Source organism: Carettochelys insculpta, chromosome 2 (genome assembly GCF_033958435.1).
Source record: "Carettochelys insculpta isolate YL-2023 chromosome 2, ASM3395843v1, whole genome shotgun sequence".
NCBI lineage: Eukaryota > Metazoa > Chordata > Testudines > Carettochelyidae > Carettochelys > Carettochelys insculpta.
The window spans coordinates 97,839,887-97,861,462 of NC_134138.1; the positions used below are offsets into that span (position 1 = coordinate 97,839,887).

At 44.1% G+C, this 21,576-nt stretch overlaps 1 protein-coding gene across 3 annotated transcripts in view; it reads right to left on the reverse strand.

Annotated features, from left to right (window-relative positions):
• PIEZO2 (piezo type mechanosensitive ion channel component 2) overlaps positions 1-21,576 on the reverse strand; it is a 443,043-nt gene that overhangs the window by 74,246 nt on the left and 347,221 nt on the right. For all 3 annotated transcript variants that reach the window (XM_074987458.1, XM_074987460.1, XM_074987459.1), the window contains exons 22-26: positions 21,072-21,272; positions 18,977-19,181; positions 18,746-18,847; positions 16,715-16,880; positions 1,448-1,691 (exon numbers count right to left, since the gene is read on the reverse strand). In XM_074987458.1, coding sequence (XP_074843559.1) covers positions 1,448-1,691; positions 16,715-16,880; positions 18,746-18,847; positions 18,977-19,181; positions 21,072-21,272 — 918 coding nt within the window. The remainder of the gene's footprint in view (positions 1-1,447; positions 1,692-16,714; positions 16,881-18,745; positions 18,848-18,976; positions 19,182-21,071; positions 21,273-21,576) is intronic.

Below are 21,576 nucleotides of genomic sequence, written 5' to 3' on the forward strand. Positions count from 1 at the left end.
ACATATTTTCTTTTAAAATAAAACAAATATTTCTGCCTTTTGTAGATTGGGTTTTCATTTTTTTGGTTATGGTCTGAAACTTTACTGATACATTTGCAGTGTGACACAAGGTGACATTTTAAACAACGTTTATAGATGGGTGACCTGATTCTGCAAGCATTTATGAATCTGCTTAACACTACACATGTTCAGCCCCCTTGAATTCACCTGCATAAAATTAAGTACGAATGGAAGCATTTAGAGTATTTGTAAAATCAGGCGATCAACAAACCAGTCATTTCAACATGCTAATTTATATACATTTAAAATGAAAATTGCCTGTTTTTTGCTCAGTCCAGCAGTAAAAATGTTCAAAAGACAGCAACAACTGCCAAAAATACATTTATAGTTTTCTTTTATAACATTTTAAATGATTAGCTTTTTTCAGCCTAGCAGAGGCATCGTAGGAGTCTTCTCTAATGTTTTAGCATTTATATAAAGAACTGTAATATTTAAATAAAACCTTTAAAAATTAAATATTGATGTTTTCAAGTGGAAGTTCAACCAGCTTTAAAGGAAACTAGAAGTTTGTTTGACATATCTTGTATCAGGCTCCCATATTCTCTTTGTCAGAAACTACAGAACATTTTAGGATGATGACTCCAAAATGTTCTTTATAATTAAAGACTAAAATGACACAAACTCTCTATTCATTGTAGACTTTACCTTGCTAGTCCTTACTGTTTACTCACACAGAGCTTCTACAGCAGTGTTGGGAAACCTGCAACCTGCATGTGGCACATCAAGGTTCTATGTGTGACCCAAAAGACATTTGTTTACCTTTGCCAGATTTCCCTGGTTTCTGTCTGCATAGGTTTCCCCCCCCGCCACTGCTATTACTAAAGTAAAGTAAGGTGTATGCTGACTGCACACAAAATTGACTGTCAGAGATGTGTATAACAGCTCCCTCTGCACCCAACCAAAGAGGTGCAATGGTTCAAGTGGCATGCTCTGCGAATTCCAGGTATGCAGGTACTGTTAGCAAAACGATTCTACCCCAGGAGACTGTTTACAATAATCTTGTGGCTCATTGAGATGAAGGAAGGCCACTCACGCAGCCAACTCACTCACCTAGATTGCTCATCACTGCTCTACGAACTTCTAAGAAGAGCCTTTCCAAATAAAGAATTCAAGATTTGGCTCTTTGTGAATCGCTTCTTACCTGGTAAACTTTCAGACAGTTGGGTTGAGCAAAATAGACAGACATTTTCTTATAATAAATAAGCGCACAGTAATTTGACATAGAACATTCGCATTTTTTGAATGGAACAGAGAAAACTCTTGCAGGCATTAGTACAATTTTGTGATACCAAAAGGAACTTTTTATTTTTGCTTAATGATTGCACTCTTTTGCAGTTAAACCACAAAAGTGTTCAGCACTGAAACAATAGATCTCTTAGACACTTACCGACAGTATATTTTTCATTGTAATCACAAAGACATTGTATGCAATCAACCAGTCCCAGTAACGTAGAATGCTTCTGATAGGTTTCAATAATAGATCACCACCAAAGAGCAGGAAATAGAAACAGGCCACCAAGTAACCCATACAAAATATGCTGATTCTTGTAGTTCCCGTGATAAAGATGATAGTAAGCACAAACCAGAAGAGGTAACTAAATATTATCACTTTATACATATCTAAGTAGGATCTGTAACAAGAACACAGAAAAGAAGAAGAAAAATCACACAACTTTTTCTGATCATTACTGTACACATTTTTGCCCACTACTGGCATGAACTCTGACCTTGACTTTTGCACCTCCTTAATTTCAGTTCTAAAGCCAATGCAACTACTCCCATCATGTCCTTGATTCAAGCTTAACAGTTTGATGCAGCAATGGCAGAGGGCTTGGCACCTGACAGGACCATACCCTTTATCATTAAAGGATGGAAAATACATTCTCCACAAACTTCACCATTCAGTGATTTCCTCAGAGTTGCATGCATGTAAAAGACTGTTTAAACCCATCTCTGAAGAAGTTTGGATAACTGCACAGTAAATACATTTCTAAAATCTACCTGCATTACCTTATTGCAAATAATTCATTACTTATTGATGACTTCTAGGGAATTCAGTCTGGTGGGAGGCCCCATTTCCAAAGACAGCTGTTAAAAATACCTCTCTTCAATGCAGATCAAGTGTAAGAGGTTTGATTGGAGAGGTATTTTCTGCAAAATGCCAGAGTGTTATAATCTACTGAAACCTTTAAGAGGTCTCAGCCAGGACCATTTGTAATCAGTCCTCATTGTGGGAAAAGAGGAAAATTCAGCCTTTTCTGATTCTTCAAAACCCTTGATTTAATATTGACTTACAGAGCGAACAGAGACTATGTGCTAGGAAATGTGCAAAAGACAGTAGGCAGTACTAGGGATAGATAACCATTTCCAAACCATACTGTCATATTTTGCTTCCACATGTACATATTTTGGACCAGCTCTCATCTACTGCTGTTTTAAAAGACCATGAAGGGAGGGCATAACATGAACAGTCACACCTTCTACTCCAAACTACTGAAGGAATAAATGAGCCAACAGTACTGTAGCTTGCCATGTAAAAGAACTCCTGCACAACATTTCCAGGTCTCACCAGAACTTTCTGAGGCTGTCTCAGTGGCCTGTATTAACATATTCCATTTGCTCATTAAAAACAATACAGCAGGGTCAACTACTCCAAGCCCAGGAATAGATAACAAAACCACAGATGTCTAAGGGACGAATTCCCAACATGTCTAAACAAATCCCAATAGAAGGTGGCTTAGTGGTCATCTCTTGATATAAAACGGTCAGAGCAGCAGAACTGTAAGGAATTTTCCCCTCTTTAAAAGAGATACTGTCTCTGCAGGAGCCTTATTTCTGGTGAGGAATTAACTTGAGCTATGACTCCAAACAATAGTGTTGCTGGCAGGAATGACAATGGTATGTTCCTACTCACCCATGAAGTATGGAGACTCTCACTCTCTCTCTCTCCTTTTAAATAGGAGTAATAGGCATCCAGAGGAATAGCACACAAATCTGAAAGGCTCTGTGGAAGGGGGTCTCATGCATAAAAAGTCTACTCAAAGACTGGCCAAACACACAAAAATTAGGAGTAGGAGAGTTTAGGCTCCCTTACTTCAGAAACCAGCAATGAGATACAGGTCCTAATTTCCTACTGAAGTAGAAAGAATCCTTAAAAGCCAAGCAGAACCAACACAAAATGTGATAAACATATGTAATGAAGATCCTGAATCTAGGGTTGAGAACATTTTGGTCTTGCAAGAGAAGCTGTATAGCCATGAATAGTATGAACTATAATACTGTATTGACTCTAGCTGTAATCCAGAAAGATTTTAACAATGTTCTGCCAGGCGTCTATCCTGAGAGATATCTCATTAGTGGCATCACTATCCTTGGAATTCGCGACAAAAATGATAAAGTGTCAAATGGACATCTTAAAGACTTCAACTTGCTGCAAGCAAAACTCTAAGAACCTTCAAATGTCAAATACATACAGAAGGGACCCACTCAAAAGGAGTTCAAAAATGGGAAGAAAAAAATCTGGCAATCCATTTCCATTCTGCACATCACTTTGTTTAGACCAAACTAGGTTATGACCATGGAGTGTGAAGGTCATCCACCCCAGTGGTCAAAGTTACTGTAACATTATACAGTAAACCCTCAATATACACTCAATCAAACCACTCCTGTCAGGCATGGCAGCCATGAGTCAGCTGCCACCCCTGACAGGACTGGTTTCATGGTGCCTAGAGTGGCAGAGAACTGGGAACCAGTTGGCAGCCTGGCTCCCAGCTCCCCTCCGCTTACAGAGCCAGGAAACTGAGCAGGGCAGCAGCCCTGGTTAGTTTCCTGACTCCAAGGAGTGGAAGGGACCTGGGAGCCAGTCTGCTGCCCAGTTCTCAGCTCCCCATCAATTATGGAACCCAGAAAACTGATCAGCTGATCCTGTCAGTTGGTCAGTTTCATGGGTCCCACAAGCAGCAGGGAGATGGGAACCAGGCTGCCCCCTGGTTCCCGGCTCCCTGCCACTCTGGGAGCCAGGAAACTGACCAGTCCTGCTCGGACGGTCAGTTTCCTGGCTTCTCAAGCCCAGGGGAGCCAGGAACCAGGCTTCAGCCTGGTTCCCGTCTCCCCTCAACTTGCATGAAAATTCAAGTTATGCAGGGGCTGCAGAAATGCAACCCCTGCATAACTCGAGAGTTTACTGTAAGCAGATTTGAAGTTTTAAATACTGTGTCTCAAAATACCTATCCGTAGCCTCATCATCACACACACACAATATTCTGCACTACAGGGGATTATTATTAATGCTTATCAATGTTTAACAAGAGGGTCCAATACTGTCAAATTGGTTGTGGGATGAAAAACAGTAAGTTGCAAAAAAAATTGTTGTGCATTCAAATCTGCTCCAGAGAGTCAGAATGGTTACACGCTGCTGGTGTTTGGCTGCTAGCATCCTGTTACCATAACTTATCAGCATAATGACACCAGTCAACATCCATGTTACAGCATTAACCCCTTTCAAACACAGATGCTATTGCCCAATTAACTGTTAGGAGTGTCAAGCAAGGATACCAGCTCTGTCAATAATACAAAGATTGTGTGTCTATGATAGGAGGAGGTGTGTGAAGTTCTATGGCCTGTGATGTGCAGGGGGTCAGATGACATAATCATGATGGTCCTTTCTGGCCTGTATCTATGAAACAGCAGCTAGACTCTTCTGCATCCCCTAAGGAGGGGGAAGCTATTGGTGTCAGAGATCAGTATCTCAATGTTTCTTCAGGCTAGTGGAGTTGCTTTTTAAATCTCTCTTGATCCCTTTCCCATATCAATCTCCCGCTTTCCTCTGCATTGTCTCAGTTCTGCCCTCCCCATCCTCCTTGCTGCCCCTCAGGCAGGTCATCACTCCTCTCTTCCCATACTATCTCTTTGGGCTTGTCTACACTAGCTCCCTACTTCAAAGGGAGCATGGTAAGTAGGGTGTTGGGAGATTACTAATGAAGTGCTGCGGTGCATACGCATCACTTCATTAAGCTAAATTCTCCCTCGCGGGAACTCCGAAGTCTTAGATTTTGATGAGTAAAGGGACTTCGAAGTACGGGTGGGTGAGCTGCGGCTACATGCGAGGTGGCACTTTGAAGTTTAACACTTTGAAGTTGCCATGGGGAGAATTAGTTTAATGAAGTGCCACATATGCAGTGCAGCAGTTCATTAGTAATCTCCCGACACCCTACCTACCACCCTCTCTTTGGAGTAGGGAGGTAGCATAGACACAGCCTTTATGTTTCATGACCAGTCTCTTATTCCATAGCCACACCCTTACATTTAACTACTCACCATATTATCTTTTCTTTCCCTTCCGAGTCTTCTGTCCCTCACATCTTCTCTATTTGGCCATATTCTTATACACTGTAGTGTTTCTCTACATTCCACTCCATCTCCTTTTCCAGCCTCCATATTGCTCTTTCCCTGAGTCTTCTTCCTGAACCCCACGTTCTCCTTCTTTTACTTCACGTTGCTGAATGCTGATTTATTGCTATCTCCCTTTAGCTATATTAACTCTTCCGAAAATAAGCTTTACTTTTATTAGGTTATCTTTGTTTTCTGCCAGAATATGCCAGACACTTAACTGGATCTAGTTCACAAGATCTCTTCCGGGCCTTTCCTATATTTAATGGCATTTTTTCTTTTCCTGTTGTTCAAGATCATTTTCTTTACCAGAAAGCGTTTTTTGCCTTGCCTCCACCTGCTTTAGGCTATAAATCCAAAGCTGCCTTGGTTGTTAAGATCCTTTTTATTAACAACCATGTGTTTATTTCATGGAAGTCTGAGCTGATGTTTGCCATGATGATTGGCAGATCCTCTCTCATTAATCTGTCAGAATATGTGTAGTTCCAAAGAACACATTATACTGGACTCTGAAAGTGGCCTGGTGCTTCACTTGCTGTTGTCTCCTGGGTCGCAGCCACTACTGGGACAAGCTTGGTGTAAGATGCTGGTACTAGGTCTTGTTGGTAGGGGCTAAAATATTTTGATGTGTTCATAATTTTTGTCTGTCCATTTCTAGATTCCTGCATGAGTTCTTCTAAATTGGGGCTGTTCTACATAAGACGTAGTAGGAACAGAGACCCTCCCCCACTGAACACACTTTGGCTTTGCCTCTAAAAATCTTTTATTTACTATTCTTGGTCTTTTTTCAAAAAAAAATTTCTTCACTTTAGATTTCGTGCAGGCTTAGTTATGCACTTGCTGAGAAATCCGGGGGTGGAGCGCAAAGTGGACTTTCAGGAAATCTCCTCCTTCAGGTTCATTTGTCACTGTTGATCTCAAGTATTTTTCCAGAAAGAGAAAGTTAAATGATCAGTTTGGTTGCAAGTTGCTTTTTCCAATTCTTCATAATATAGTGAAAACCCTTTCAGGCATGTCTTCTGGAACAGTTACTATCAAATGTCTCCTCGGGGGGTTGAAAAATCAGAAGGAAATCTTCAGAATGTGACATAGGATTTTAGCTATTTGGCACCTCATGGACAGCAATGAGAAATGTTTGACTAAAACCTCTTACAATGCTTCAGAAATGTAAAGTGCCTCAACAGAGAGGACCTGGGTCATATTCAACCCTGGTGTTATGTGGGCGTGAGCCCCTAGTTTATCTAGGCATTCCAGTTGATAATGAAATTTGGAGTGCAAATTCTTTGTGGCTGGAAGCTGCTATTTTTTTATTTAGGGCAACTAATACATTTCTGGGGTCAAGGAAATAATAATATATTCTGGGTCAAGAAAGTAATAATAGATTGGGCATAATAAACTTACAAAATAAGGGAATTAAGAGGAAATTACTTAACAGCAGTTCTCGTCTTCCACCCTAACAACCAAATCTAATAATAGGAAGTCAGTGGTTCTACCAACCAGAAGTAAGAAGACAAAAGATCAGTCATATCCAAAAGACTTTCAGGACAAAGAAATATATAATATAATTAAATTAAAGAAAATTACTCCAAGCAGCACTTTCTAAGGTGAGCAAAAGAGATGTAGCCATTTTCAGCGGGTGCAGAAGTGGCTGGCTGGTGCATCATAGATTGAGGCAAGAAGCAATCATCATGATCATCTAGTCTGACACACTGCACATAACAGAAAAAGACAACTACACTAAACAGAATTCATGGTGAGTAATCTTCTCTTGTTGTATGTCCTCCTCCCGTTCTACCCAGCAACAATTACTCAAGAGAGCCTCTGTGGGAGAGGAGTTGGCCCTTATTATATAAAACTATTCTTGGAGAATCCAAAGGGAAAGGATCCAAAAGTGCCTTTACTATGAGTCAACTGTGTGCCCTTGTAGCCAAGAAGACTAACGGCATATTGGTGTGCTTTAGGAAAAGCATTTCCAGCAGATCTAAGCCGTGTCTACACGTGCACGCTACTTCGAAGTAGCAGCACTAACGTCAAAATAGCGCCTGTCACGGCTACATGTGTTGGGTGCTATTTTGATGTTAACATCGACGTTAGGCGGCGAGACGTCGAAGCCGCTAACCCCATGAGGGGATGGGAATAGCGTCCTACTTCGAAGTTGAACGTCGAAGTAGGGCACGTGTAGACGATCTGCGTCCCGCAACATCGAAATAGCGGGGTCCGCCATGGTGGCCATCAGCTGAGGGGTTGAGAGACGCTCTCTCCAGCCCCTGCGGGGCTCTATGGTCACCATGTGCAGCAGCCCTTAGCCGAGGGCTTCTGGCTGCTGCTGCGGCAGCTGGGGATCCATGCTGCATGCACAGGGTCTGCAACCAGTTGTCGGCTCCGTGGATCTTGTGTTGTTTAGTGCAACTGTGTCTGGGAGGGGCCCTTTAAGGGAGCAGCTTGCTGTTGAGTCCGCCCTGTGACCCTGTCTGCAGCTGTGCCTGGCACCCTTATTTCGATGTGTGCTACTTTGGCATGTAGACGTTCCCTCGCAGCGCCTATTTCGATGTGGTGCTGCGCAACGTCGATGTTGAACGTCGACGTTGCCAGCCCTGGAGGACGTGTAGACGTTATCCTATTTCGATGTCGCTACATCGAAATAAGCTACTTCGATGTAGGCATCACGTGTAGACGTAGCTCTAGAGAAGTTATTATTCCCCTTTACTTGGCACTGGTGAGGCCATATTTGGAGTATTGAGTCTAGCTCTGCCCCCTACCCCCAGCATAGAAAGCATGTGGATGCATTGGAGCAGGTTCAGCAAAAGGCATAAAAAATGATTAAGGGGATAGAGCACATGACCTATGAGAGGCTGAGGGATTTGGGCTTATTTAGTCTGCAGAAGACTGAGGGGTGGTTTGATAGCAGCCTTCAAGTTCCTGAAAAGGGGGCTCTAACGAGGGTGGAGAGAGACTGTTCTCAGTGGTGACATATGGCAGGACAAGGAGCAATGTTCTGAAGTTACAGAGGGAGAGGTGTAGGTTGGATATTAAGAAAAACTATTTCACCAGGTGGGTGGTGAAGCACTGGAATGTCTTACTGAGAGAGGTGGTGGAATCTCCATCCCTGAAGGTTTTTAAGTCCCAGCTTGACATAGTCCTGGCTGGGACCATTTAGTTAGGGTTGATCCTGCTTTGGGCAGGGGGCTGGACTAGATGACCTCCTGAGGTCCCTTCCAGATGTAGAATTCTATGATTCTATGAAAGAAACAGTAATAAATAACTATACTTCCAAGTGGTGGTGCAAGAGGAAGTTGTGAGGCAATGAACAGGTAAACCTTATACTGTTCAGAAGCTGATGCTTCTGCACTTTGAATCACTAGTAACGGCAGAACGTAATTTAATAATTTTGCATGTAGCCATTTGATTAATGGAATGCAGTTTTTAATCCAACAAGACGCTGAACCCTAAAAGGCTTTCTGTCTGTGCTACAACCTTCAGAAAGGTAGAAATATTTAACTTTTACAAACCTCAGAGAGAGATCAGTACCACTCCAGAACTTGTTTTGCACAGAGAAAATGCTTTCTCTAGTACAGCTAAAAAGGACCGGATCACAGCACAGCAAAACAGAAGGCTAATTAACATAACGCTGCCCCTCCCCAGGTTTGAACTGGACCAGTGAGCGTGTGAAAATTTAATCATAGGCCCATTACAAGGACACAGGAATATAAATTCACATTCACCCTCTTTTGGGACATGAATGGGGGAAAGCATTTCAAATCTAGACTGCAGGAACAGAAGTTGACTGCCCCTCAGCATGACCCAGTCATTAAACTCTTTGGAAAAACCTTTAGCAGTGTATCTGCCTTGCTCAATCTTCACACAGTCAGTGTAAGCATTCCTGGCTGAAGAAGACGATCAAACCTTCAAAGGAAACCACATAGGGCATTTCTAGGAATGCACTTCTATCACAGGTTCTAAAACCAAGTATGGTTGGACCACAGGGTCTTACACTCTGTCATGAATGTTCTTTTCTCTAATAATCAGATAGGATCTATGAAAACGTATCATATACCCAGATTTTTAGACTCTCATGATAATGAGCAGGAAGGAGACATTTGTGCTGACAGATTGGAATTAAACTATTCAAATAGGTATCCCAAAATTATAATACTTGTCCTGAAACACATGGAGGTCCCAGATCCTCTTGTCAGGAACTATAACTATTCTTGTTATTACCATATAAGTCACGCTGAACCAAACCACCATGGTATTCTCTTTCCGTTAGAGGCAAACTTACCCAGAAAGAAGGAAGGAGAAACTTAACCTAGGAAGTCAATCAGGAGGCTTGAGAAAAGTTTTGAGGCCTTCTATTAGCATAGCAGGTGCAACGCAGCCAGGCCTGACAACAGGAATGGAGGGAGCAAAGAAGCAGTTTCCTTGGGACCCAAGAATTCAAAGGAGACTGGGGCTCTCAGCCACCACTGCTGCTATTGAAGCAATGGCCAGGAGTCCTGTGCACCTTTGAATCACTTCCCGAGTGTTTGAGCGTGGCGGCTCTGAGGACTGCTGGGGACAGGCAGGGGGAAGAGGGGAAGGAAGAGGAGGGGGCACCATGGTCTGGGTAACACTGAGGACTGCTGTCCCTGACTCTGCCCACTCTGTGGAAAATATTTGCTGCTTGATTGGCTCAAAAGGTAGGAACTCTTACTATATACATAAGCTTTTGTGGGCAAAGACCTGCTTCGTCAGATGCACGAGTGGAGGGTGGCGAAAGGTCAGAGGAGTATTTAAAGAGTGGGGTCCCAGTAAAAGGGGGGCCAGAGCTGACAAGGTCTATCCAGTCAGGGTGGAAATGGCCCATTATCTGGAGAACACATCACACCAGAACAGTCAGGGGGATGTGGCCCATTGTCAGATTCTAATGTGGAGGTGTGAACTTTCATTCCAGAGAAACTACTTTTGTAAGGGGCCAGCCACTGCAAGCCTCTGTTCAATTCCTAGTGCTGGCTCCTTACAAAAGCAGTTTCTCTGCCATGGAAGTTCACACCTCCACATTAGACTCCGACAATGGGTCACATCCCCCCTGACTGATCTGACTTGTTTTTTCTTCTCTCTTGATGTGTACTACTGATAACGGGCCATTTCCACCCTGACTGGATAGATCTTGTCAGCTCTGGCCCTCCCTTTCACTGGGACCCCCCTCTTTAAATACTCCTCTGAAGCCCCCCTCCCCACTCATGCATCTGATGAAGCGGGTCTTTGCCCACGAAAGCTTATGCTCCAAAATATCCGTTAGTCTATAAGGTGCCACAGGACTTCTTGTTGTTCTCGAAGATACAGACTCACACGGCTACCTCTCTGATGATTGTTACTATATATGAGAGTTTTCTCAGTCCAGCGAACATGCTCTTATCCCAGTCTATGAACAATGAATAACTTAATACCAAGAATATCCCTAAATGTGGTTAAAACCATCGATATTTTAGTTCCAGAGTCTCCATGTAATCTATACTTTGGTAAACTAAGGTTGTCAGTGTGAAAGGTATGAGATTGCTATTGCTTATTTGGTCCTTGAGTTTTCTAACAGAAGTTTCCTTTTCTTGTGCCTTTATCTACTTTATTTTTAACATTACTTTCTACATAACACATCTCTACACACCAGATCTACACAACACAAGTGCATTCCACAGACAAGGCAGATAAATTTTCATGCTTAACCAGGACAAGTATCGTCACAAACTTGTGTGTTCAGCCTGCCACTATGGATCAGACTGATTGTTTGCATTTTCTGTTTTTCATATCCTCTCCTTTCCACTGACATTGCCAACCCATAAATGTGAGCAGCAAGCCTTTTATGAAAAGGTTTTTATAATTAATCACCTATATGAGAGTCTACTTTCTCATCACATGCCAAACACCGCCTCTGAATACACATAAAATGATCTACAAATTTAAGGAATTTAACACAAGAACCGAAAGGGAGAATTTTGGTTTTAAAGTTTCTGAGGTGAGGCAGCAAACCAACTAAGGCTGAGCTTTACTTTCCCATAAAAGCCTGATTTTACTTCCGGTCCAAAAATCTTCAGAGTACATTCTTTGTGCTTCAGGCGACCAGACAATTTCTCCCATATTTCTGAGGATTCTAGCAAGTCATTATAGATTTAGATAAAATAAATTGATCATTACTTTTTGAAAATCTGCTGAAGCAGCTTATCCTAAAACACTTCAAATGACATTGATTTGAAAGGGTTTGATAAGCTGCAGTGTACAGGGTTGTTTTTGTGACCAGAAGAGCAGAGATAGGAAGGTCCATCAGACTCTTGCGAACTTCAGAAAAAAGATGCCAAGTGAGTTCACTTAGAAAGCAAAGCGAGTCTTCAGCACTTTTGAAAGGAGACTCACGGACGTTTGTCACAGTGATTTTTCAGAGTTAAATCAGGAAAATCACAACGTGTTCTCACAGTCCCCTGATTATTTTCCCCAGTGGCACTCTTGCCCAGAAACCCTAACTCAAGGGCAGATTGGACTCCTCTTCATTTTCTCCTCAAGTATTAGCTCAGAGCTAAAGTGGATGTAGCAGCTGTGGCAACCCATGGCATATAATGTTCTTCCTCTAGTGAATTCCATTTGCTTCGTTTCAGTCCTCCCAGTTAAATCCCACTATTGCAGATATTTTCTGAAGGTGTTTCTGGTTGCTGGTAAGACTCTAGGAAATCACCTCCACTTGGTACAATATCTGGTAGGGAGAAGGAGGCAAAAGGCCTCATCCTGCTGTCGGCAGCTGCCTGTTCTCAGGGGCAGCAGAGTACACATTCTCCAACAGGAGCATGAAGTGCCTTCATCTCCAAATAAGCATGTCAGCTGAATGCACTTCAGGAAGTTTCTCTTCAAAGCTATTCTTGACTTTGGCCACAAACTCCAGTGGAAGCAACAGGGTCCCTTTAAAAGTGGATTGGAAGTACAATGCTTCTCTGGGTGAAACAGTGCAAGCTGGGTATACACATAAGCACCCTTTCGAAAGGGTGACAATTGACATGTGGAGGTCAAAATAGTGGCCACCGAAAGGGAGTGACCGCACGCTAAGAGCAGATCGATGGGTCAATCTGACCTTTCAAAGGGCAGCCGCGGTCTTTTGAAAGGGAGCATCCACAGGGCTCCAAGCTCTCCTTACAAAAAAAAGAAAAAAAGGAGGCAGGAAACGCAGCGGACGGGGTCCCCTGGCCGGGGTCCCCTAGCCGACAAGCCTTTCTGGGGCCGCAGCCAGCTGCATCCTTAAAGGGCCCCTTCAACCCCCACCATCCTTCCCAGAGGAGCCCAGCATGAGGGGATGTATGGTAAATACACTTTTATCCACAACTATATGGCGTGTGCAACTATGTACAGGTGGGGGGACATGGTGTGGAGGGGGACGGGTGGGGCTCCTAACCAGGAGGGGGAGCTCATTCCAGGGTCAGGGTGGTGGGCCACCAGCCCTGTTAGCCCCAGGATCCCCTGCCTCCCCAGGTGCGGGGTCCCTGGCGGGGTAGGGAGGGGCAGGGACCACGGGCATGGACTGGGCATCCCATGTGATGGTGTGACAGCTGGGGGGTATTCTCAGATGGGTGGCCCTTCCCAGCACGTGGTGCATGGGCCCCGAGTGCTGTCCAGCACCAACCAGCTGCCGCTCTGTATGCGGCTCGTGGTCCTGTCCATTAGGGGCAGGTGCTGGCCATCGCCAGTGGGCCACCATGGGTGCCGTGTATCACAGAGGGCCGGCACGTGTGTGGCCTGGGACCACTGGTCCTATGTGCAGCTGGCTGACTAGTGCGTCACCCCACATCCCACAGACTGGGGTGTGTGCCCCACCACATACATACCAGAGGGTCCCTCAGCGACATGTGGGGATACCTGGTTTCGGGTCACGTGGGTCCATGAGCAGGAGGGAATGTAGATCACAAGGTCTCCCTCCTCACTCAAGCACTTGGTGGTCACGTCGGCCTCCCGGGTCCCCGGTCTGGGCTGCTCCTCCACCTCTGGCTGTGGCTCATCCACCAATGTGTCCAGGAGCGCTGGGGATGGGGAGCTGCCCTGGGCCCCTAGGATGCCCCAGAACTCCCAGAGTAGGGGCAGGCAGCTGGGGCTGCCCCGAAGTGGCCAACCTGGTCCAGGGCCCGGGCATAGCCCTGCCACAGTTCCTTCACTTCACTGCATAACTGTTCTGCTTTATGCTCAGGGTGGCCCCTTGTGAGGAGGCCCTGAGCCAGGCGGGCGAATGCTGTGGCATTTTGCTGCTTGACGCCCCTCTCATGGATGACCTCCTCCCTCTTTCCAGAGGCCCAGGAGGTCCCACAACTCCTGCTCTGTCCAGGAGGGGAACCTTTTTTACCTTCCCCTGCCAGAACCCTGGGAGCCCTGTGGGAGTCCTCATGTAGCCTGCTGCTGCCCCCGGGCATCACTCTGAGTGTGCAGCTGGAGCTTGTGCTGGGGTTACTCCTAGCACACTCTCAGCTTCCTGCCACAGGGCTCCTGCGTATGTGCTGGTTTAAGGTGGCTGGATGCAGGGATCATTGAGCCCCGGTGCTGCTGGCAGAACTGGCCCCGTGCTCCAGCTGACCAGCGCCATGACGGACCCGTCTTTCGAAAAAGCGGGATGTGGTGCGTCTACAGGTGTATTCTTTTGATTTAGTTTTTCAAAAGGGGACGATCTTCCTGATACTTGATCAGAGTTCAGATTTTGATGTCTGCACCTCGTTCTTTTGATTTTTTTTGAAAGAAGGTGTTGTATGAGTAAATGCGCCTCCCGTTCTTTGGAAAGAGGGCCACATATTTTGATGTTTTGTGCACGTGTAGACACGGCTTTTATTGTTTCTCAGCGAAAGATGGGTTTTGATTCTGCTGCCTCTCAGCCATCTACTGATAACATGCTTCCAAAGTTACAGCAAACATCTACCTGGCACAACACAGAAGCTATACAAAAAACCAAGAAGTGCCGTAGCACCTTAAAGACTAACACATTTATTTATTCTTAGTTATATGGTGAGACCTACTTCTTCAGATTTGAGCAGATAATAAGAATATAGGGTTTATATAGTGGAGGGAGGGGTAAAGGAGGGGAAAAAGTGTGTGTGGGGATCATCTGTCATTAATAGGGTCAGTGGAAATTGCCCTTGTAATGCGTAAGATAATTGAGATCTCTGTTAAGCCTGAGGTTACATGTGACAAAACTTGCAAATGAATTCCTATTCAGAAGCAAATAAGTTTCCCTCAAACTTATTCTTGCAAATAATGCAGAAATGTGCCAGGCTAGATGTCCAACTGTACTGAGTTCACACATACATGGCAGCTGAGGAGCACAGAAAAGATGGCTTCAGAATTAGGGCCCAAAGCTGAAGTAGTTACATAAACTCTACACCACATGAACAGATCTCCAAAGTTTGTGGGCAGGAAGCGGGAGTAGATATGCATAGGAGATCCTCAGATGTGCCTATGAGACAGCTTTTTGTGCCCTTTTCTCTTATTTGGGTGAGAGGTAGACTCAACTCTCCCAGAGAAGGTGCCTGTTTAAATAGCACATGACAATCTGGAGCAAAGCAAGAAGATGTAATTAACTGATAAATACTTTTGTGGCATTAAAGAGACACAGACAGGGCAGACTGACTCAGTCTCGCATGAGCACATGGGGCAGAGAAGACAAGAAATAGGTCAGGTGCACCACTACGTACTCATCAGGAAACTCAGAGAAGGATTTTACTCTGTCAGGGACAATTCCTCCTTGAATTCCACCTACAATGTCACAGAATCAGAGAATCACAGGGCTGGAAGGGACCTCAGGAGGTCATCTAGTCCAGCCCCCTGCTTCAAGCAGGATCAACCCCCACTAAGTCACCCCAGCCAGCACCTTGTCCAGCCGGGACTCAAAAACTTCAAGGGATGGAGAATCCACCACCTCTCTAGGCAACACATTCCAATGCTTCACCACCCGCCTGGTGAAGCAGTTTTTCCTAATATCTAACCTACACCTCTCCCTCTTCAACTTCAGACCATTACTCCTTGTTCTGCCATCTGTCACCACTGAGAACAGTTTCTCACCCTCCTCTTTAGAGCTCCCCTTCAGGAAGTTGAAGGCTGCTAAATCACCCCTAAGTCTTCTCTTCTATAAACTAAAGAAGCCCAAATCCCTCAGCCTGTCCTCATAGGTCTTGTGCTCCAGACCCTTAATCATTTTTGTTGCCCTTCGCTGAACCTGCTCCAGCAAATCCACATCTTTTTTTATACTGGGGGGCCCAAAACTGGACACAATATTCCAGATGTGGCCTCACCAGTGCCGAATAAAGAGGAATAACTACTTCCCTAGATCTGCTCAAAATGCTCCTCCTAATGCACCCTAGTGTGCCGTTAGCCTTCTTGGCTACAAGGGCACACTGTTTACTCATACCAGCCTTTCATCCACCATAACCCCTAGGTCCCTTTCCATTGTACTGCTGCTGAGCCAGTCAGTCCCCAGCCTATAACAATGCTTGGAATTCTTCCGCCCCAGGTGCAGGACTCTACACTTTTCCTTATTGAACTGCATCAGACTTCTTTTGGCCCAGTCCTCCAATTTATCCAGGTCCCTCTGGATTCTCTCTCTACCCTCTAATGAATGTACCTCTCCCCCTAGTTTTGTGTTATCCGCAAACTTGCTGAGGGTGCAATCCAGTCCCTCATCCAGGTCATTAACAAAGATGTTGAACACCACCGGCCCCAGAACCGAGCCTTGCAGAACTCTGCTTGAAACAGACCGCCATCCAGATATTGAGCCATTGATCACTACCCGTTGGGCCCGACCGTCAATCCAGCTTTCTATCCATCTTATAGTCCAAGGATCCAATCCATATTTCCTTAACTTATAGGCAAGAATGCTGTGGGAGACCGTATCAAAAGCCTTGCTGAAGTCAAGGTATATCACATCCACTGACTTCCCCATGTCCACAGAGCTTGTTACCTCATCATAGATGTTGCTGATCTGTACTTTCCGCATGGTGCCACTGAGATCACAGTTAACAGGCCAGCCACACTGAGGTGCTCAGAAAAATGCTCGCCTGCCTTGAAAAGATCCTTCTTGGTAGTACCATATCACCTTTCCAGCTATTTCTTATGGAAGAGCAATAACTTACTGCTGCACAAGTTGTATGTTGTAAAATGGGAAAACTTAAGTCAGACCTAAATAGAGTTGGAAGTGAAAATTCAAACATTCTTACATTACAGCTACTTCAAAATGGACAAGACACATTGTCATTTCAACATATTCCAGATCCAACATTACCGGCAATGAATGAAGTCAGGAACAGGGTTGTGCTGGCTAAAAGACGCTGCGTCAAGATTCATGCAAATTTCCACATTGTCTCCAGCCATGATTCGTACAGCAGCCTTATTTTCATCCTCGAACATTTGCCTTTGTAAGGATGCACAGAGCAGCAACATGAAATCATCTGGCAAAAGGAAGATATCACAGTGAGAACTTCAGACACTAATTCAAATCTCTGGTGGGGAACGCTGTGTACACAATTTAATCACTGCCTAGTAATGCTCACAATGATAGTATAACACTGCATTATCTATAATGCACTGCCCTGCAAATTTGACACTTCTGATTATTTCACTTCTGTGACTTTTTTCCTGAGGAGATTAAAGGAAGAAAACAGAATTTATCACCTTTTATCCAGGTTTATTAAACAAAACCAAGAGCATGTCAATTGCATAAATAGGGCAACCATATCTCACTGTCCCAAATAGGGAACAGGGAGATATGGGGGGAGGGGTGGCTCCTCCTGGCTGCACCAAGCCCCGGGAGATCTCACAACTACCCTCCCGCCAGCGCCGGGGAAGTGGCGGCCATGGGAACTCCCCATACGGAGCCCCAGGGAAGTGGCAGCCACAGGCGCTCCCTGCTTGGACCCCTGGAGAAGCGACAGCCATGGGCGCTCCCAGCCCCAGGAGCTCCCACCCCCAGCCCCAGCAGGCCTACATACAGGACTATTTGTACTTTTTAAAAAATAAGTCGGGACGCCTTTTTGGCATCCCAAACATGGGACTGTCCCGCTTAATATGGGACGGATGGTCACCTCACGCATCAATCAGTGGTTCCCAACCTTTTCAGGAACACGGCACACTTCAGTGAGATAAACAATTGCACAGAACACCTACTTTTTTCAGCTGAATCAATGGCTGATAAACATCACATTTCCTACGGTTACAGTCTTACTAGAGAGGTTTGCCACACAGCAGTGCACACAACAAGCTAAACAAGGACCAAATGTATTAATGTTTCCACTCTACCACAGAAAACACCATCATACAGCAGATGCAGGTGTATTTTTAAAATCTGCTCAACGCCATGCTAGGGATGTTGAGTAAATGAGTAACTACTGAAAACAGGCTCCCCTCCCTGCCAGCCTATGGGAACCAGGATGCAGCATTTGAACTGTGTCCCAGTTCCAACAGTTTCCTGCCCTCCCTCTTGCCACAGCAAGGAGTCGCAGTGGGCTCCCTGCCAGCTCATTCAGTCCGGGAAGCAGCATTTCAGCTGCCTCCTGGTACAAACGGAGTCCTGCAGGGTCAGCATTTCCCCTCTCGTTTGCTGGGCAAAAAGCCACTGTGGAGGGTGGGGGCTGGAAATTGATGAAATTTCACAGCATACTTGGGCAGTTCTCACAGTACACCGGTACCTAACACCAGTTGAAAATCACAGGCAGAAATTATTGAACATTTGAATGCAGTGCTTTTATAAAAACACAACTGCTGTTCAATGTACTGTGTTCGGATACTGCCTAGCATAAAGGCGAGCAAACTTTTTACATTGGACTTTGCTTCTTGTCCCTGCAATTAGCAACCGTCCCCCGCAACATGTCTAATGTAATCCAAACTCATGGAAACTTTGATTACGATCATATGACAAAAACCCAAAAAACTCTTGGCACATGTAAGAACATTATTCTGTCGAATACAAAATGTTATTCATTGCTATATACATGTGAATACACAAACGTAAAAACACTAACATATTCCAGCATTTTTAACGAGATGGACAGGCCTGAGACACAGCAGCTGATCATGCTTCGCTGCCCTTACGAAATGTCATGTCCGCCCCCTACTTTGTGCACCCCTGGTCTAGCACAACAGGGTCCTGAGCCATGAATAGGGCCTCTGTGTGCTACAGTAACAGTCAATCATAATAATAAATGCCCTGTAAAATAAGCCAAGTTTTTCCTTAGAAACAAATAAAAGATTGGTTTTATATCGTGCAAAAGTATAATACAAAAGAGAAACTTTCACAGCTCTGTGCTATAATACTTACAGACAAGAAAAAGGGGATTTGGTCTTTCAATGAAGTCTGGAAAGTATAACCACTTTATGATGTTGGAGTTGAAGTTGGCATTAGCGCTTCTCCATGGATAATCTACAATCAGAGGAAGCATGCAAGATATAATCAATACTTTATAACAATTACTTCATTTTTAAAAGTATCTGTCAATTTTCCAGCAGTTTCCTGTAAGAGCAAATGGCCATAAAAGGTAAGTGACCTTACCTTTACAAGGAGCAGGTGGAAAGCCAATACAAATGAAGTACTGAAAAATAATGATGCATGCCAGAAAACAGCAGTACTTTGGCCAGATCTCTGCAATAGCTTTTCTTCTTCGTCGATATAACACAGCAATTAACCATAAGGCATGAATCATGGCATAGAAATCCATTCGTTGACCAATTACATTAACAGACATTAGGAAACAGGTCTGTGGAACGAGTAAAAATAAATATGAAACATTTACAAAGCTGATTCTTGGAAACGATGTAGCAGAGTGTAACTCTTCATATACTAACATACTGATACGGTTAGCAATCCTCCAGCACCTTGCACTTCGTGTAATTTTCTAGCAACACTATCTCAATACAACTGTCAAACAAACTGACATTTCACGGTACTAAAAAATGTAAAACGGCCAGAACATTGTTATCATAATCTGGACTGGAAATGCTTAATTGTTGCCAAGCAAAAAAGTAATGTTATACAGGCATATATTTTGATACTTCTTACAGATATTAAAAGAATGAATCAATACAGAAGAATAATAACTGGAGTGCTTTCTCAGGTGGGAGCCACATAAAAAGAACAAGTGTTCAGACAACGTAACTTTTGTTTACTATAGACAACAATTGTTCTGAAGTAGCTTTTTTCTCCCACTGTATAGAAAGCTTTTTTTCCCCAGGGTAGGGTCTATTCTCTGGCTGCACTTTCAACAGTGCCTTCAGGCAATGCTATGATGTGATTGATAGTTGGTTTTAGAACCCAATAAATAATTCACAGTGAATCATTTGGTCAATGAATTTCATCATTCCTCTCTCTAGGAACTGTTCACGAAGGCCTGGTCTACATTACCATAGCTTTTTGCCAACACCCAAAAATTAACAAAACAAAAACCACCACAAGGTGCTCACACTTTCTGCCTCTGAGGCCCAAGGCTGCAGGGCAGCAGAGATCAAAGCACAACGCAGTGGGCAGGCATTGTGGGATACTGACAGAAGTCAGTTCTTTTGACAGAAACAGCAAAATCCCCACTGGCTCCTTGTTGACAATACAGGGAGGGGAAAGGAAAAACATCACTCCCAGGAGGGTGGGAAAGTTTTTTTGTTGCTGAAACTGGGTGTTCTTCCCAACAAAAGCCGCACTGCAGTGCGTATACTCTCACGGTTATGTCTCCATAAAGGCAGCTTTTGGACACATAACTTAGTAATGTAGACCAGGCCAAAGAGTGAGGGTCTCAATTTTTGTGGCTTGGGACTCTGGAGTTCAGGATCTACTTCCTGACCTCCCACATGACCTTGGGAAAATCACTTCCCCCGTCTCTATCCTTCCCTGTCCATGCTTTGTTTATCTCCTCTATTAAAGTGGCAAGCTCCTGAAGCCAAGAATCACTCTGGGGATCAAGCTTCTTGGATCTACTGTAGCAATATAAGTAACACTAAAAACAGGAAGGCAGCTGTGTTAGTCTGTACTCCAACAAAACAAAGGAGCAAAAATGTAGCACTTTAAAGACTAACAAAATGGTTAATTCGGTGATGATTTATTTCATGGGACAGGTCCGCTTCATCAGATCAGATGAAGTGGGTCTGTTCCACGAAAGCTCATCATCAAATACATCATTCTGTTAGTCTTTAAAGTGCTACATTTCTGCTGCTTTGTTTTACTAAAAACAGGTGTGGCTTCTTTTTTAATCCCAGCTCCTGCAACCTGGGTGCACCTAAGTGCAAGAACTGCTAATCTACATTTTTTCATAGACAGCAGCCTGCCAGCTGCAGCTTTTCTCCTCTGCACCCAGGGTACTCAGCTCAATTGTGGGTGACATCAGCACGTATCCCTTGCCAATACTTTCTGTAGAGCTCACAATCTTCTGATTAGTTAAAAAAAAGCAGGAAGAGCGATAGGAAACAAGTACGCTGAAAAGAAAGGAAAAGCAAGAGAAAAGGCATGGAGGGGAAGAGGAAGGGAGGGAAAGTAACTGTGCCTAGACAACTCTGGCCCTGGTGTGAGTAGCGGATGAGGAAGCAGTACATCTCTAACTGGGACCAAGAAAACAACACGGGGTTGAGAATCACTGTCTTAATCACATGAATATGTTATTTACCTCTAACCCAAACTTATAGAAGAAGTAGTTTATGAAATACTTGGCACAGTTTACAAGTCCATCATCCAAGTGTAATCTTGTAATGTCATGGAAAATCGTTTTAGTCACAGGCGCAGTAAGATTATTTCGACATCTGTAGTATTCCTGATGTCGATAAATCGTGACTTCAAACGCCAGAAGTGCCAGCATCAGTAAGTTATTCTACAGAAGAAGCAATACAAATAAGATAAAATCAACAGTGAAATATGAGGAGTTGGAAATGTTTGTGAAAAGCATAGCCAATGAATAGTGTAGTGAATGTTACTGTTTAATATTCCTGCAATTGCACAATATCCTGGAATTTAAATTAAATGACAAGCTTACTTGTGCTGTAAAATGCATCAAGGGTTTACAAATTCCACAATCTTTGTCCCTCCCTTTAAGTAGAAGTAGACAGACTCACTGCAGGTGTCAAGACCACTGACACTCTGAATTCAGACTCTAAACCTGCAATGTCACGGATTCC